The 19,749-nt window shown below is 46.0% G+C and overlaps 1 protein-coding gene across 1 annotated transcript in view; it reads right to left on the bottom strand.

The window, feature by feature from the left end:
• RAPGEF4 (Rap guanine nucleotide exchange factor 4) overlaps positions 1-19,749 on the bottom strand; it is a 1,206,373-nt gene that overhangs the window by 251,536 nt on the left and 935,088 nt on the right. Inside the window, exon 21 of the mRNA XM_086956142.1 lies at positions 2,762-2,840. Within this exon, the coding sequence (XP_086812268.1) occupies positions 2,762-2,840 (79 nt within the window). The remainder of the gene's footprint in view (positions 1-2,761; positions 2,841-19,749) is intronic.

The raw sequence follows: 19,749 nt of genomic DNA, 5'->3' as shown, positions 1-19,749 counted from the left end.
ATCCCTCTGCACTTAGCAGTAGGCATTCAGCAATCACATAGGCCTTCTATTCTCAAGCTCTATGAGGGTGATTGGGGGAATTTTCAGCGTTGATGTGGGCCTCTTCAGTTGTCTCCCCTGGAATGTTTCTTAACAGCTGTTTTGCAGTTTCTTTGGGATGAGAAACTGAGAAACTGTTGGCTGTGTCTACTTTATAGGCCCAGTGGCTGCTATTAAGGAAGTTAGGTCCCCTTGTGGGAATTTGACAGATGTGGATGATTTGGTGATGAAATTGTTGAGGGTTTTTTTCTCTTTTTTGCCCTATGGTAAAATATCTGTTCCCGTTATGGAACTTGTCTCTGGTATCACATTCTCTGGTTACGGCTCCCTTTGAGCCTCTGGAATTGGTGGACATTAGGTTTGTAACATTTAAGGTTTTCTTTGGTGGCAATCACTTTGGTCTGGTGTCTTGGTAAATTGGGGGCTCTGATGGCCAGAGAACCCTTCCTATCTTTTTCGGAGGGTGGGGTTGTGCTATGTTTAGATTCTTCTATTATGCCCAACGTGGCTTCTCAACTCCATTGGTCTCAGGAGGTGATTTTGCCTACTTTGGGGGCTGGTTCAGAGTTTGCAGAAGTGATTCTGTGGTCCTTGTTGGATGTAAAACAGGCCTTTATGGTCTAAATGGTATGCAGGAGTTCATTCAGAAAGTCTAACTCCTTGTTTATTTTTTGGGGGTTTTTCTCTCTCGGTGAGAAGGCTTCTTCTTTGTTCATTAGTCGGTGGATTAAGCAGGATATTGAGCTGGCTTACTCCCTGTTTGGGTTTCTACCTCCTTGGTGCAAGGTCACTCTACTTGGGGGTGTGTGGCTTCCTGGGTTGAGTTATGGGCAGCAGTTGCATTTTAATCTTGTGTTATTTCTAAACACGCTGCTCACCCAGGTCAGCGCCAGATGCAGCTTTAAGGATCGCACCACCTTAGAGCCTGCCCTGATCAGACCACTTTGTCCATTCCACCACTGACTGCACAGAGTCTCTACATATTGTTTACATACACTAAAAAATTTTCCTTTCTCTGCAGTGGCACATCTGGAACCAAGTATGTTTTGTTTTATTTTTCTACATTAACATTACATTTATTTTGCCTGCATTTGAGGTGCTCAGTTAAATGATAATTCGTTTTTGGTCTCCTTTTCAACATTGCAGTTGTAAAGTGCTTAAGTGACCTTGAAACTTTTAGCAACCAACAATTTGAATGCTTAGTTAAGTGGTGAACGTATTCTCGCCTAGTTTATAAACAATAATATATGCAAGCCACAGCTGAAAGGCTTACTAGTTTAAAAAAAAACATCACGGATAAAAAGCCACGCAAGTAAATATTTTTTTAATTTTACAAACGTTATAATGAGCAAACGGCAGTCTTATTTAGGTGGCTGAATGTTTTTTTTTTTTTAGTCAAAGGGAGTAGGACATTCATAAAGAACAAGTCCAGCATTAAGGAGCAAAATCCTTGTACTGGCTTTGAGAACAGATGACGTTGTATATCCTGTGAAAATCTCTGCCACATTGAGAAGAAAATGTTGATAACAATATTAAGAGTTGCCTGCTCTTGTGATGTTTTTAAGCATTTGAAAAATAACCATCACTTGACAGGGGAAATAGAAAAGAGCATTACTAATAAGAAATTACTCCAAAAAAAGGGCAGGAGGAATAAGGGGCCAGATGTTACGACCGTTTTTAGTGGTCGCAAATGGGAAATCGGCCTGTTTACAACTGCAAAAAAAGGTCCTGGCATGTACAAACTCTATTTTGCGAGTCGGTAACTCACAAATTAGCGTTTGTGACTCTCGCTATTAGGAAGCGGAAGCCCTTCCTTATAGAGAGTCACTATGTACAAATGTTCTGCAATCGCATTTGCGGCTGCAAAACACTCGCAGTTTACCACCTCCTTCAAGTAGGTGGTAAGCCACTCGCAAACGGCAAGGGGTCCTCAGGGGACCACGTCCCCTTTGTGAATGGATGCGAAAATATTTTTTAAGAGCAGGCAGTTGTCCCAGGGACCACTGCCTGCCCTTACAAAATGAAACTGAAATATTTAATTTTTCTTTTTTAAATGCATTCTGTTTTCCTGTAAGGTAAATGGGCTGAATTAAAAAAAAACCTGCTTTATTTAAAAAAGCAGTCACAGACATGGTGGTTTGCTGACCCCAGCAGGCCACCATCCATGGGAGTGCTAGCCATTCCTAATGGGGTCGCAAATTGCACCTGCCTCATGAATATTAATGAGGCATGCAATTAGCGACCCCATTAGGAATCACAAACAATGTGTGATAAACTGTAGTAAATTCCAATTTGCGACTCGCAAATTGCAACTCACAAACTGACTCAATTTGCGACTCGTAAATTGGAAGGGTCGTACACCTGGGCCAAGGTGTCGAAGCGCAAAAGAGAATCCAACAATAAAATACAGAGTGATGCTTGTGCAGAGAAGAGGGTGTTGGGGAAAGCAGCAAAGGCCAAAAAGAAGTAAAAAGAAATCCTGGGCGTAGGTGACTGGGAAGGGAGGTAGGGTGTAGTGCCGCCACCATCACTCAAAATAAGGCACCACACAATATCAACTAATTAACAACTAAAGCGAAATGTATGTATTTGAGTTGCCATTATTTATTTCAGAGGTGCCCTATTTTTGAATGATGCAGTATTTGTTATAAATATAAAAAGGTTTGTTTATCACAATAACTTTGAGCACTATGAATTAAAATGACCAACAAAAGGCACTTACTTTCATCTGAGCTTCTGATTGGCTGGCGCTTCTGTAGTCTTTCATCCCCTGTGCTGAACTGGCGCAAGAGAACTTTGTGCTACAAAAAAGTTTATATAATTAATAAGTGCAATGACATATGAAACACAGTCATCTCTGTAAATAATTTCTTTTAAATTCTCAACTGTACATATCCTTCTTAACTCTATCAGCAAGCTAATGTACATCTTGCTTATTTTTCACTCTCATCTCTACTCCCTCTCACTTCTCACACACTCTTTCTCTGTCTCTCTTTTGCCCCTGTACACCATATATTTCTGACTTGTGTCATTTATTCCTTTATTCTGTAGTCGTTTCACTAAGACTCATCAGGTCTCACTCTGATGCTCTTGTTCTCTTGCACGCCTGCTTTTCTCTCCCTGATATGCAGTCTCATTAGATCCATACTCTTGTCTCCTTTCCATTATTACGTTGTCTCTTATTTTTTATCACATGTCATTCATGTTCGACGTTACACACCTTCTTTTGCCCATTATTCTTCTACCTTTGGATCTAACACTTTTAACTATGCCTGTGATGGGTCCCTCCTTTTTCCAGCCTGTTCCCCTTCTTCTATTGTTCATTTCCATGTGATCTCCCATTTTGCCTCTTCTATTTTTGACTCCCTTCCTTTTTTTCCTATGCTAATTTTTTCTTTTGATATGCATCCCGCCACACCCAGAACCCTTGTCCAATCGGCCAGTATAATTCAGTGAAAATCTTTAATGCTTCTTTTACTCATAATGTTAGCATTGAGGGGTTTATATGCCAGCCAGATAGCTTGCAGGGATTCTAAGCCAGATGTTTGAAAGATTTGCTCCCACTTGGACAATTTAAAGTGAAAGCATGAATAACAACCATACTTATCATAGATACTGGCTTGCAGTAATTCTTTGGTAACCCTCTGATCAGTGTACGAGCTGCCCAGTCACAAAGGTAAAAAGACAAACAGTGAGAGGTCTTTTGGGTTGTTAAAGATTAATTCAGTTTTTACTTTTTGGCAAGCATGATCTAAAAAAGCAATAAGCTTTCCAACCAAGTTCTGGTAGAAGTTAATTTACAGTATAAGACAGTTGTCTAGCTTGCCACTAATGAGTGTACCTTTCACTCAGCTTCGATCTGGGATGGCAGAGTGTTAAGAATCCTCCTGAGTTGTAATAGTGGATCATCCTTTCTATTTCTATTTTTTATCCAACATATGTTGAGAATGCTTCCCAGGTTCTACACTTTTTGGGAGACTCTAGATCCAAAAATTAGGGAAGCTCTGAGAAGATGATGGTCTCCTGGAAAGACCCTTTAAAGTCTTTTAATACCTCTTTATTGGTCCTTAAAACTTTGTAACATTTTGCAAAGTGCAATTCTATAAAACTCGGCGAAACACTCTAATGAGGGGTTATTATCATAGGAGTAAGACAATTGTGTATAGTTATGAATTGTTTATACAAGACATCTTTTAATATATGAATGGGATTGACCTACACTTGTCTTTGAAGGGGAAAGGAGAACTCTAAGAAATCACGTGTCAGAACCACAGTTTAATGGTTATTTATTTGGAAAGAAGTCAATCGATTTTAGTAGTTGGAGGCATTCAGGATATAGTGCCAAAATTACTATAAGTTTTTTCACAATCAGATGTGGCTTGACAACCATTTTAAAACAGGAACCTCCAGTCTTCCTGGTATTTTTTGGGTAACTTGACAAAAATCTTAACAAGATCTTTCTATCAACCACGAAATTGATAATAAGCCAACCAATCAGAGGTAATGATGACCTGTTTCTGGAATTCCAACTCTTTCAACTCTCTCAGACAATATTTTGCTTTAAAATGACAGGTATAATTCAAAGGGTTCCCATATCTAAGGCGACTCAAACTGTGTTTACTTTTCTTAAATCCCTTATTTTTTGGAAATTCCTTTGTCTTTGCAAATCACTCATCCTGTGTGAATCTTCCTTGAACATATGTGCAGAATCGATAAAGATTTCACAGTCCGGAAGCTCCAGAGGAGGTGCGGGATTGAAATCAAAGAGATTGAAAAGAAAGTTTCAAAAGAAGGCTAGCTACACTATTATCAAGGCCGGTCACAGGTTTCTTTTGTCTTTTTTCTTTCCCAGGGACTCATAGAGATAAGGGCGACCCTTTTCAGTAGCCACAGTGTCATCTAGGGTAAAACACCAGAGGGCAACTGCTGCCTTCCAGAATCAGCCTCCGAGGAGGAAAAAGCTACAAAGGCAGAAAATCCTTCAGGTGTGAAGAGGTGCACAGGAAATCCAAGAGAATGGAGATGTGAATACTAGAAGCCATGCCCAGCCCATGCCCAATGCCAGGAATCATAGTCTTACTCCTCCTGCTGCAGCCCTCCCCGCTCCTAACTGCATCCGCTGCTCGCTGCACTGCTGCCACACAGCACAACAAAAAGGGAATGTTCTTCTGCGCCACCTGTAAGTTCTTATGCACTCCCTAATTCCGACTGCTCATTCCCTCTGCACTGACAGCACCCAACTTTCTCCCACCCACACTGCCAGCCACTGACTGCACAGCACTCTATCAAGTTGGCCATTACTCTTCTGCATTAACATAGAACAACAACTGCCAAGCCAACCTGCTGAGACTGGAACTACACTCAGGAGGAAGACTGGAATTCCAAAATCACAGAACACCAGCCCAAACACAGCAGCAGTTTACCCGGCACTATCACTAACTTCAACAACTGAATCACTTCTTGCGCTGACACCTTGGCTTCCTCTAGGCCCAAAGAAGCCAAAGGATCCAGACAGTGAGTCTGGTGGTACCTGGAGGAACTCAAAATGATAAAGCGCCACTGCAAACAACTAGAGTGCAGCTGGAGAACGAACCAAGACAATGCGGGCAAGAACACATTCAAATCTGCCTTAGATGCTGCCACCAGCAGATCTAGGCCATCAAACACTTCACAACCACAGACCGCATTGACGCCAGCAACAAACAGAAAAAAGATTTTTGCCATGATGCAAGATTTCATCTCCCCAGTGGTCACCTCCAACACAACTGTCTATCTCATCAAAGAAAATAACTTTGTCCACATGGACCCCAATGTCCACAGAGGAAACCACAGCCACTATGTAGTTCATCCACTTGAAAGCCCCATCACACCCTTGCTCCCACTACGCCTTCCCTAAGGGATTACCACCCATCTGCTCGTTGCCCACTCCAATCCTGAAAGCCTGTTCTCATCAGCTACCTTCCTGGACACCTGGAAAAACACCACATTACACCTCTGCCCAAAAAACCCACTCCAAACAGTGACTCTTACAAGTTTCAAAAGCATCTCCCTGCTACTCTACCTGGCCAAAGCCCTTGAGAAACTTATCAACTTATGCCTCACCAACCATCTCAATGACCACCAGCACCTTGATACCACAAAATTCAACTTCAGACCTAACCATCCCATGGAAACAGCCCTCAACGCTGCTACCACTCATATCCGTTGGATCCTAGACAGAGGTGACATGACAGCCCTCATGCACCAGGACCTCATGTGGCTTTCAACAGCCCATCCTCACCTGACGTCCACATGATAGGGGAATCCAAGGACTCACACTACGTTGGATCTGCTCCTTCCTGACTGGAAGGACACAGTCGGTCTGCCTGGCCCACTACTCTTTGGATGCTTTCAGCCTAATCTGTGGAATTCCACAAGTATCCTCACTTAGCCGTACCCTTTTCAATGCTTATATGATCCCTCTAGTAAACATCATTCACACCTACGACATTGATGTCCATCCTACACTGAAGACATCCAACTCATACACCCCCTCCTGGACAAGACCACAACAATCAGACCAAGTTTGCCAACTCCTTGAGCTAAGTAGCAGACTGCATGAAGACCAAGTGTCTCAAACTTAACACTGCAAGACAGAAGTCATGATCTTCAGAAAGAACCCATCATAGTGGGACTCCAAATGGTAACTGACAGAACTCGGCGGCCACCCTCCACCCCCACCACCAAGAACCTCGGAATTATTATTGACAGCCAACTCAAAATGACCACCCAAGTCAATGCCATCACAGCCTCTTATTTGCACACCCTGAAGATGCTGCGAACAATCCTCACATAGCTTCCAACCAACACCGGGATACTGTCACTCACACCCTTGTCACATGCAAGCTGGACAACGGGAACACCCTCTACGCCAAGGTTAGCAAATAACTTATAGAACTTCAAACCATCCAGAACTCAGCATCCAAAATCACTCTTAAACTAGCATGCTACACGCACCTCTGCAACGTCCAGTGGATTACAATACACAAATGAGCACAATTCAAACTCCTCACACACACCTTCAAAGCACTACACAACATGGAACAAGCCTACCTCAATAGCTGAAAATCATTTAATAAACCAACCACTCTGCCGTACTCTGCAAGACACCTCCACTCAGCTGGACTCGTATCTGGATACATCCTACGTATATACAGAAACTGGGGTGGGTCTGAAGCAACCTGCCATTACACATCAGAGCAGCCTCTTCAATTCTTTAGTTTCGTAAGTAGATGAAGATGGCTCCTCAAATAGACCCCTTGCCAGCGCTAGGGTTGGCTAGACTAGCACCTGCACCAGCGCCAGTATACCCTTCTAGAGCTAGACTAGTGTCCCTCACAAGTACCCATAACTGTAAAAAAGAATTTCAAAAGCGAGTGTAACCAATAGAGGAATTACAGGAAGGCAAAGTGGAGAAATTTGAGAATGCAAAATGTGCACAGAACCCCCATGTTTACGTATAGCTAGCACTGAAAGAGCACCAGGATCTTCCAGAAATCATTTAAGAGTTTCTGTAACATAAGCCCAATCAAACCTGATAAGGAAAACCCTACATGTGGGAAGGGTAATAAGGCTGCCCATGGGAAAAAGGAACCCTGGACAGGATACTCAGAGAACTGTGGCTGTGGTGCTGAGGGAGGAAGGCGAATAGGAGGTAGTGCATAATGCAGCAGCCTTCGTAAAAAGGGTTACTCTTCCTTGGTGGATGCATTTTACCCTTTCCCATACTCAGTTTGGAGTCTGTCCACAGATACGCAGGAGGTATACACAAAGGATCATTGGAACTGGGGGCACAGGCATCAATTGTATATCCCACGCATAGGAAAGTGTCACATAACGAGAAAACTGTTTTGTTTCCACACGTGGAAGCAGATGTTAATTCCATGAATGGACTAAAGTTCAACACGGGGTGGAAATATGGGTATCTCCTGATGGGGCGTTAAAGGGGGCAACGGGGAGGATGCAGAAGACTACCCAGGTGAAGAGTGGTCGTTCAGACTAAATGTTGGCATTGTTTATTATTCATGATGTGTCAGGTTCATGGATGCTACTGAGGGACACTCTGTATTGCACAAGTTACTTACCTTCGGTAACGATATATCTGTAAGAAACAGTAGTTAGTATTAGATTCCTTACCTTAGAATATCCCCAGGCGTCAGACTGGATCCGGAAACTTTTGTGTAGCAGTACCCCTGCGCGTCGGTAGGCGTCGTCTGCGGCTCCGCATCCGTCGTCGCCGTCGTTGGCGCCGGGATGACGTCGCCGGAGTACTTAGACACCGCCCTCGCGCGCTGACGTCAGTTCTTATACACCGCTTTTCCGCGCCAGAAACGCAGAGCCATGATAAAAACCAACACTGGTGCCATGAAACTAGGGCCCTGAAAGGGATGACCTTAACCCTAGATATCGGTCCGCAGAACGGGGAGGATGGGTGGGGCGGTAAGGAATCTAATACTAACTACTGTTTCTTACAGATATATCGTTACCGAAGGTAAGTAACTTGTGCATCTGAAAGAAACAGGTTAGTATTAGATTCCTTACCTTACCTTAGAATAGATACCCCAGCAATACCAACCCCGTCGGTGGGTCTGCGGACTAATAATCACACCAGAAAGTCCTGGAGGACGGAACGGCCAAAGAAGCCATCCCTCCGGACTTGGCTGTCCAGGCAGTAGTGTCTCGCAAATGTGTGCAGCGAGGCCCACGTAGCTGCCTGACAGATGTCCTGCAAGGGGACTCTCCGGCCCAGGGCAGTTGTAGCCGCCGTGGCCCGAGTGGAATGGGTCCTCAGGCCAACAGGAAGCTCCTTCTTAGCCAAGGAGTAGCATGCCTTGATACACAAGACGACCCACGAGAGATGGTCCGTTTGTGCACCGCCCGCCCCTTCTTAGTGCCCACGTAACCAACAAAGAGTTGGTCATCCACCCGGAACTGGCGTATGCAATCCAAATAGAAAGAGAGCGCACGTTTTGGGTCCAGACGGTGGAGCCGCTCTTCCTCTTTAGAGGGATGCGGAGGCTGAAAGATGGTGGGCAAGGTGATGGACTGTCCGATGTGGAAGGCCGTGACTACCTTGGGCAAAAAAGAAGTTCTTGTCCGCAACACAACCTTGTCCGGATGGACAGAAAGGAATGGAGGCTTGGATGAAAGAGCCTGGAGCTCATTCACTCTCCTGGCACGGGTGATGGCAACCAGGAAAGCAGTCTTAAGGGTAAGAAGACGGAGAGGACAGTTATGGAGTGGCTCAAAGGGAGCGCACATCAGAAAAGTAAGTACAAGGTTCAAGTCCCACTGAGGCATCACGAAAGGAACAGGGGGAAACATATGAGTGATGCCCTTCAAGAACCTATTAACAACCGGGGACTTGAACAAGGAAGGCTGATCAGGTAGCCTTAAGAAGGCGGAAAGGGCACAAAGGTAGCCCTTGATAGTGCCCAGGGCAGACCCCTGCTGGGCAAGAGAAAGAAGGAAGAGGAGAACTTCAGAAAGAGGGGCAGAAAGGGGATCCACAGCCTTCGTTGTGCACCATGCCACAAACTTGTTCCACCTGCAGGCGTATACCGACTTTGTGGAGGGACGCCTGGCTGTCACAAACTTCAGGAGGCAAGTCAAATGGCCTCAACTGTCGCCGCTCAATCTCCAAGCATGGAGGTGGAGACTGGAAAGGTTCGGGTGACCGACAGACATGCTGAGTAGCTCGGCATACCAGTTTCTTCGTGCCCAGTCCGGAGCCACAAGGATAACTTGGGCCCGGTTGCATCTCATCTTCTGCAGCACTCTGGGCAGAAGTGGTATAGGCGGAAAGGGGTACAACAGACCGCAGCTCCACTTGTCGTAATTGGCATGGCCGTGTTAGCGATTAGCTGAAACTACACGTTTTTCCTCCTTAACTTGGCTATACATGAAAACGCCATTTTGAATGTTGCGGCGGCCATCTTAGACCATAAGCGGCCTCGTGGCCGGCGTGCCCTTTAGTCCGTTGTCCGTACCACTGACCACTTCAGTCTGCCCAGCAACAGGCTATTTTTAGTGCTGGTCAAGCTCACGCATGCGCAGTCCCCACTGACCAGTTACCCCTCAGGAATGTGTGCCAAACTGACCAACGGAGTTTTGCCCCCTCCAATGAGCTGGCTGTGTTCCAAAACATGACCATATATGTACATAATGTGTTGTAACTTGTGCCGCCTATCTTTTATTACCTCAAAACTGTATAAAAGACTGGGTCACACCGGTGTTCGGTGTGATACCTCTTGCATTACCGAAGGGTGCTGTATGAGTGTACCACCACCCCATGGGGTCTTAATAAACTTGTTCTTTGACTTTCACAGTTTCCGTGCCAACAGTTCTTGAGTGTAAGTGGATTATCTACGGAGCATGTAGGCCTTGGGAACCCTGATTACTTCAAATTGGCGACCACGAAGGGACTCATCGGCGACTCGGATGCCCGAAGGAGAGGTCGTGACGAAGGCTTGGAAACTCGCCATGGACGCGCGCTGCCACTGAGTGACCCGAGTCTTGGCACCCACGGTGTTTCTTCCTTTCCTTCTGATCTGACCTTCCAGGTGGCGCCGGTCTCCAACTGAGTTTTCGATCGTCTTCGTTGCTGGGAAAGTGCCGTTTGGCTGATTTGATCACAAGACCTTGGCAGTTGGAATCTGGACATTTGAGATTTTGGGTAAGATTTGTGTTCGGTAAGGTAGTCTTCGGACGCTTACTGAAGTTCTATGATTTGTGACCCGTAAGGTAGTCCTCGGACGCTTGCCGGAGTCCTATGACCTATGACTTTGATTTGAGTTAGCTAACGTTTGTGAATTTGTGAACTTTGAATCTATATGTGTAGTGCACTTCACATAGGCAGGCATGTAGAGATGTTTCTCTAACTTAGTTTTTTTCCTCTGAGCGGCACATTTGTGTGAAGTACTGTAAGTGCCATTTTATACGGTGTCACGCTTTCGTGATACTTTTTGAACATGCCTGTTTTAAGCACACTCCGAGGGATGTGCTGTTTTGGAAATGGTACCACAATTAGGTTAGCAGAAGCACAGCCGGCTCCCCCAGAAGGTACACCGAACAGGGATATGTATATCAAATTTGGCCTTCCCCCTATAATGTACAGCAAATTATGGCATAAATATACAAAATCCGATCCTGAATTGAAATGGCCCCTACATGGGTCGTTCGATTTACGTAAAGTGCAGTTTGTGGAACAATGTTTGTTTCAACGCAGGTCTAGACAAAATATGTTTGATTGTGTGCGAATGTGGGAGAAAGCGGTGCGTGAACGAATGAAGCGTGAAGTTGCCTTGGCGGACAAAGAGCAGCGCAAGGCTGCTCGGGATAAGGCTTTACAGCTTGAGGAAAAAGAGGCTCAGGAGAAAAGAGAGAGGGAGGAACGGGAACGTAAATTGCAAACGACTGGTCAATTTCCTATTCGCCGACCGCTTTATCCTGTCCTTAATAATGAAATTGATGATTTTTCATTGCTAGATCGGTCACCGCCTCCGTACGGCTCGCCAACGGCTCCAGCTGAAGATTCGGGTGATGATGGGCAGGATAAGTCGGAAAAGAAGGGTATATGCGCTCTCAGGTTCACTACGGAGAGGTCCGCACATTTACGTAGTTGGGCTCGTAAAGTGAATAAGAATTGTGTTTCTCAGGCTGAGGTGGTTGCGGAGAGGAGTAGGTGGACGGATCTTGAATTACTGTATTTTCTGTCTAATTTGGCGGATGAAGTTGTTGCCGCGTATCGTCAACTTTCAGATACGTTAGAATCTAAAGCTTTGTCAGTACATCGTGAGAATTTGGATAAAGGGTTATTTGATCTTGCAGATGTTGACGACCTTTTCAAGCAACTGATCCAGCTGCGAGATGAAACAACCAGATTGCGGGAGGAGCGGAAAAGGAAGCAAAAGGAGTCCGAGCCGGAGAATAATGAGCAGATTAAGGAGTGTTCTCTCCGGGGTTCAGATAAGAGTTCTGCATTGCATGTTATGCCTATGCGTGAAGCCGCGCCCTTGTATGTTCCACCAAAAGGGGAAGGTACAGATGATGATAAATTGTCAAAGGATGCGAAAGGATATTTTATATATAACTGGGTATATACGCCTTGGAATAGAGCAGATGTTATGGCATTGAAAAATTCTCTACCTGATCTTCGGAAAAATCCGGCGGCATTTTATGAAGGGGTGGAAGGGGCTATTTCGTCTTGTGTGATGACTCTTGTTGACATAGATTTGTTTTTTGGGTTAATTCTTCCACCTGATATGTGGAGGCAAATTCGTAAAAATAATGATGAAACAATACTTGGGGGGACATGGAAAGAAATAAATGCTGCTGATTTAGATAGGGAACCGGCATGTAAGCCTTGTCAGTTGATTCTAGACCTTCCGGCGGCTATTTTGATTAAATTGAAAACGCTTGTTCCTTCTAAAAAGATCGATTGGACTATGTTAGCGTCGTGCAAACAAAAGCCTGATGAAACGGTTTCAGATTTCTTTACACGCTTCGAGGAGGCATTCCATGATTACAGTGGTCAATCTTTAACAGACGATACGGGTCGGCATTTGTTCATAGATAAGTATGTGGCTAATCTCCTACCGGAGATTGCAAAGCGATTGAAATCGAGTGAAAGTTCCTGGGCCACGGCGACCCCTGCGTCTTTGTTAACTATGGCTCAGTATTATGAGCGGCAGGAGTTGGAGGCTAAAGAAAGTGTTGATAAGAAGGCGAAAGAATTGAAAACAAAGGTGATGTTGGCACAGGTCCGGGGAACACAGGGTAGAGGGTATGATAGAGGTAGACGTGGCGGAGGAAACGCGTCGTATGGTCGTACGGATATAGCGGAGGATCAATGTGCCTACTGCAAGGAGTTTGGGCATTGGGCTGATGATTGTCCGGTACTTCGTGAGCAGCGTAGTCAGCGTGGTCGAGGAGGTGGTAGGTCGAGAGGAGGTTATACGGGAGCGAGAGGTGGCGGAAGTGATCGTGGAAGGGTTGAGGACAGGGGCCGTGGCCAGGATGAACGAAACATGTTTGATAGACGGAATCAATATCAGATTTCGGAGGGTGAGAATGTGGAGCACCAGTATTATGTGCATGCATAGGACTGCGTAGGATGGGGTAAGGAATCAGTTGAAGTGCCGGTAGATCAGCAGGGACCATACGTAACAGCGGGTATTCTGGGTTCTACTGATCATTTTCTAGTCGACACAGGGGCTACTCGTAGCGCTTTGTCAAAAAACTTGGTTCCGAGGGCTCCCCTGTCTGGCGAAATGATAACATGTGTAGGGTTCGATGGCACACCCTCCCCTAGCCCATTGTCAAAGCCCCTTGCACTATGTCTTGATACATTTTTCGGTTTTGGTCAATTTTTGCTATCGCCCCATACACCAGATAATATCCTGGGCATTGACTTGCTTAAATATTTTCGAGCAACGATACGGTGCGCTCCTGAGGGAGTGCGGGTTATCCTGAATGACAATTATCCTGACTCAGATAGGTTTTGCACTATATTAGACATTCCAGCCTTGGCCTCTCTACCGCACACGTTATGGGCGACCTCAGATACGCATGTGGGAGAGATGCGTATTCCACCTATTCACATTACTGTTAAGGAGGGGGCCTCTCTACCACGAGTGCCACAGTATAAGATTTCGAGAGAAGGTGAAATTGCCTTGACACACATTGTTCAGGAGTTGATCATTGTAGGAGTGGTAGAAGAGGTTCCTTATAATGTCTGTAACAGTCCGATTCTTCCGATCCTTAAGAGAGATACTGACGACAAAGTCTATCGGTTTATTATTGACTTGAGAGAGATTAACAAAATTGTCATTCCCCAATACCCGGTGGTGTCCGACATTACGACCCTGCTTACATTGGTGCCACCAACGGCCACGACCTTTAGTGTGATTGATTTGAAAAACGCGTTCTTTTCCATCCCTGTCCATCCTGATAGCAGATATTTGTTTGGCTTCACGTTAAATAATAAATCGTATAGATTTTGTCGTGTTCCCCAAGGTTACACTGAGAGCCCGAGTATATACAGCCAGGCTTTGAAAAGACAGCTTGATTCCTTTGAGTTACAGACTGGCGTTGTCCTCATCCAGTACGTGGATGACCTTCTGCTTGCTGCAGACTCTTATGCACAATGTGAAGAAAGTACAATTGCGTTGCTTTCTTTTCTGGCACAGAACAATCATAAGGTTTCGAAGAAAAAGCTCCAATACTGTAGACCTCAGGTGACCTACCTCGGTCATCTGTTGTCTAAGGAGGGGCGTGCATTAACATCTGATCGAATTCAAGCAATTTTAGACACACCAGTCCCCCGCACGCAGAGAGATGTACGTGCCTTTATAGGATTAACGTCCTTTTGTAGACAGTGGATCATGGGGTTTTCGCACATTATAAAACCTTTGTTAGCGTTACTGTCCAAAGCTACACCAATGCCCCTTCAATGGACAGATGAATGTCAGAATGCTTTTAAACAATTGAGACAGGCTCTTTGTTCTGCACCCGTGTTAGGTACACCAGATTATACAAAACTTTTCACATTATACGTGCACGAGAACGATGGGTGTGCGTTGTCAGTGTTAGTGCAAGCACACGGGGATAAGCAGAGACCATGTGCGTATTTCTCTGCCATTCTTGATCCTGTAGCACAAGGGTTGCCTGGGTGTTTTCGAGCAGTGGCAGCAACAGCAGTAGCCATACGACAGAGTGAGGGAATTGTGTTATCACACAAACTGTTGGTGTTAGTTCCCCATGCAGTGGATGCTCTGTTAAATCAAACAAAGACCCAATATCTTACGAGTGCACGGCTAACAGGATATGAGCTTACACTTTTGGCGCCACATATCACACTGAAAAGATGCGCTACCCTGAACCCTGCCACTTTATTGCCCTATCCGGTTGAGGAGGGTCAGGAAGAAAAACATCATGACTGTGTTTTCCTGACCGAGGAACAGACAAAGGGTCGTGTTGACTTACAGGATATGCCACTTCCAGATGTGGATGGGGAACTGTGGGTTGATGGATCGTGTTTGAGGCTGCCAGATGGTACGACTTCCGCAGCCTATGCGATCACGACACTTAAGACAGTGGTAGAAACAGCACAAATACCACAGAAATCGGCTCAAGCAGCAGAGCTGATAGCTTTAACAAGAGCCTGCGAATTGAGTGCTGGCCTATGTGTGAACATATACACAGACAGCCGGTACGCCTTCGGAGTAGCACATGACTTCGGGCTACTCTGGAGAGAGCGTGGGTTTTTGACTTCTCACGGAGTACATATCATGCATGGAGAACTGGTGCGTGATCTCTTAAACGCGTTGCTTTGCCCAAAGAAAGTAGCGATAATAAAATGTAGCGCCCATAAAAAGATTACTGACAAAGTGGGCCAAGGAAACGCCTTTGCAGACAGTATAGCGAGACAAACGGCTATGTCTCGGACTGACTCCCCCATGTATGTCACACAATCACAGGCTGAGCGATGGAGCGATGCTAGAGCAGAAATTTTGGATATTCAGAAATCGGCCACTGAATCAGAACTTGCGGCATGGGCAGCAGATGGGGTACTAGATGACGAGGGTTGTTGGAGAAGTAAGGACATGGAAAAATGGAAATTGCCTGCAGCTTACTTGCAGGCGATGGTTCAGATGACACATGGATTGGCACATGTTGGAGCCCTTGCAATCACTCGACTGTTAACACGAGTTTGGGAACATCCCGAGATTGTTAATACTGCTAAGAGAGTAGTGCAGACCTGCCTGGTGTGTTTACAACACAATCCCGGGAAGGGGACCCATACTCCGAAAGGAGGGTTCGTTCCACCCTCTGCACCATTTGAGGTACTCCAAATGGATTATATCCAACTCGAGCGCTGCAACAACCTGAAGTACGTCCTAGTGGTGGTATGTGCCTTTAGCAAATGGGTTGAGGCCTTCCCCACGAAAGACAATACAGCCCTAACAACGGCTAAGGTGTTGCTTAAGGAATTCTTTCCTCGCTTTGGAGTTTGCAAATTTTTGTGGAGCGATAATGGGCCTCATTTTGTTGGGAAGATTGTGGAGTATGTACTGAAGGGGTTAGGGATTCAGCAGAAGTTCCACGCTGTGTTCCACCCTCAGTCGGCAGGTCTGGTTGAACGGTACAATGCTACGTTGAAACTTAAACTGGCCAAAATTGTGGCATCCACGTCGTTGAAGTGGCCAGATGCTTTGCCGCTAGCGCTGCTCTCTCTTCGATCAGTACCCCATTCACGAACTGGCCTCACACCATATGAGGTGGTGTTTGGTCGCCCCATGAATATCTGGGGGGTGCCCAAGCCGCGATTAATACATGATGTGCCTTGTGTTATGATGAACGACTATTTGGCACGATTGACAAATGATTTGCTTTCTATTCATCAACAGGTTCGAGAAGCGCTCCCTGACAATTCTACTGGAGAGGGCCATGATCTTCGCCCCGGCGACCATGTGATGATCCGATCGTTTGAGAGAGCGAGCAGTTTGGAGCCAAGGTGGAAGGGCCCCGAACAGGTCCTCCTTGCGACCCGGACCGCTGTACGAGTGACCAACAGGAAGCGGTGGGTGCACTCGACACACTGCCGCCGGGTCTCTCCGGATCTGGTGACTCCTGCTGTGCTGACTGATTACAAAGAGATTCTGGAGAAAGAAAAGAGCCCAGCTGTGACGTCGGCCGAAGTAGAGGGAGCCTTCCCGGAAAACGCCGTTGCTGGACGAGAGCACTACAACCTGCGTCCTCGATAAGAAGATTTTTGGTTTTTTGTACGTGACTGGTTGGTTACCGCTCCAGGTTTGTGAAACGGAGACCGGGAATTCCAAGGGGGGGGATCAGTTCTGCCAGTGTAGCGACACCCGTCTTGGCCCGGAGAAGAAAACAACGGCTACCTCGGAGTTCAGCACCGTTTTTTTCCTTTTTCTAGGTATATATGTATGTGCATTTGAGACTTTTGTGATCAATTCGAACTATTGAGACTTTGTAAGAACTTTTCCTGAACTATGGCATCATCAGCATTACGAGATAAGCGAATATTAGGTGCCATTCTCTTTGTCTTAACTATTGTGGTGATAGCTGTAATAGCCTGGGTAGTTGAACTTGTGGTACCTGCACGTGAACATTTGCTGCCGACTACCCCGGCTCCATCTGAACATTTTCACTTTACATTACCCTACCACGAAGAACGACATCGGCAAACTTATCTGAATAATAGTTTTATTCAGATTCTTCATCACACGCATAATATGACCAATACTTCCAATTGTTGGGTGTGTGGGATGTTACCGGGGCACCGGAAGAGAGGGGGCACCCCACTTATCCCACTCCCGTTTTCGCATAATGGATCCTGCAATGCCTGGTACACCCTCCTCTTTACTTTGAGATGGCCAACCAAAGGGGGGGGGTGCTTTTTCGCTTGAATAAAATATGCTCCCATGACAAGGATGGGTTTCCATGGGCCGAAGGTACTCGATTTGAATGGGAGGAGTACAGGCCCGACAATGTGTCTGCCCCGCGTGTGTACAGCAATCAACGAAACATCAATGTATCCAGCTCACATGTCATTAATGTCATTGCTACTAAAGCCGATTTGTGTATTAGAAATAAAGGTTCGATTGCGGTAGGGAAAAGTGAATGCAACACCACACTTACTTTTGATAGCCCGAATGGCATCTCGTTTGTAGCATCTCGAAATACGTATTTCATTTGTGGAACGAAGGGTTATCATCAGCTTCCATTGGGATGGTTGGGCACGTGTTATGTATCGTTTGTGCTACCTCCTGTATTCATTGCCCTACCAATGTATCACAATGACTACGTCCTGTATCACGATTTTGTCCTGAATAGAGTTAAGAGGACTGTTGTTCTGGATGACATAGACCAGACTGATACTGCCTTACAACAGTATGTGGACTTCAATTTGGGACTGTTTTCCTTTGTGGGGGCCGCGTTGAACAGCCGGAAAATAAGACGATTGACACGTGTTGTCTAGGCTGTAGCGAATGACACTGCCATTGCCCTAGGAAATATCACTGAGGAACTCCAGATCTCTAGAATAGTTACGCTCCAAAATAGGATGGTGTTGGATGTAGTTCTAGCTGACCGTGGGGGGGCATGCAGAATTATCGGAAGTAGCTGCTGTGTATACATACCTGACAATTCTCCATCTGTTTATGATGCCATATCAAAGCTCCATAAAATAGCAGCTGAAATACACCCGGACAATGGAACTTGGACACTTTCAGGATGGTTCTGGTCAATGCTTACTGCCTGGGCCTGGAAACTGTTAACGATTCTATGTATAATTGTGGGGGTATTGTTTTTTGTATGCTTATGTATCCAATGTGGCCCAGCCCTATGTTCTATGTGTCTATCAGCTTGTATACCATCAAGACGAGCTCTTGCCCATGACAAAATGATGCTTCATAAAGAAGTGACACAAATAATGTTAATAGACATCGAGGACGAACATCCTGATTATGTTCACTATGAGGTAGATTCAGCTAAACGCTAAAAGGGTCGTCTGTCGTAATTGGCATGGCCGTGTTAGCGATTAGCTGAAACTACACGTTTTTCCTCCTTAACTTGGCTATACATGAAAACGCCATTTTGAATGTTGCGGCGGCCATCTTAGACCATAAGCGGCCTCGTGGCCGGCGTGCCCTTTAGTCCGTTGTCCGTACCACTGACCACTTCAGTCTGCCCAGCAACAGGCTATTTTTAGTGCTGGTCAAGCTCACGCATGCGCAGTCCCCACTGACCAGTTACCCCTCAGGAATGTGTGCCAAACTGACCAACGGAGTTGTGCCCCCTCCAATGAGCTGGCTGTGTTCCAAAACATGACCATATATGTACATAATGTGTTGTAACTTGTGCCGCCTATCTTTTATTACCTCAAAACTGTATAAAAGACTGGGTCACACCGGTGTTCGGTGTGATACCTCTTGCATTACCGAAGGGTGCTGTATGAGTGTACCACCACCCCATGGGGTCCTAATAAACTTGTTCTTTGACTTTCACAGTTTCCGTGCCAACAGTTCTTGAGTGTAAGTGGGTTATCTACGGAGCATGTAGGCCTTGGGAACCCTGATTACTTCACACTCATGACGAAAGCGTCTCCAAGCGAGTGCCGGCTTGGAAATTCCAACGCGCAGAACTGATGACATTGCGCGTTCTCTTCTATGGCGAATAGATCCAACCAAGGCTCTCCCCACTGCTGAAAGAGGCCTTTCGCCACGTCTGAGTTCAGACGCCATTCGTGATCCATCATGCACCGACGGCTGAGTTCGTCCGCCCTGGCGTTCAGGGAACCTGCCAGGTGTTGAACCACCAGGGTCACGCCCTGATGTTCCAGCCACTGTCAGAGGCGTAGAGCCTTCTGGCATAGGGTCCACGACCCCACCCCACCCTGTTTGTTGCAGTACCAAATGGCGGTGGTGTTGTCCGTGAACACCTGCACTACACTCCCCCAAACAGAGGGGAAAAATGCCTTCAGTGCCAGCCGGATCGCCCACAGCTCCAGAAGGTTGATGTGGAGCCGGGACTCCGCCGAAGAACAGAGGCCTCTGATCTCCGCCTCTCCCATGTGGCCTCCCCAGCCCTGGAGGGACGCGTCCGTCACAACTACGTGCTCCGGTTGGGGTAGGGAGAGGGATC

The sequence above is a fragment of the Lissotriton vulgaris genome, chromosome 2_1 (assembly GCF_964263255.1).
Source record: "Lissotriton vulgaris chromosome 2_1, aLisVul1.2, whole genome shotgun sequence".
NCBI classification, from domain to species: Eukaryota; Metazoa; Chordata; class Amphibia; order Caudata; family Salamandridae; genus Lissotriton; species Lissotriton vulgaris.
The sequence above is the reverse complement of the archived record's forward strand: the minus strand, read 5'-3'. Positions and strand labels throughout refer to the sequence as shown.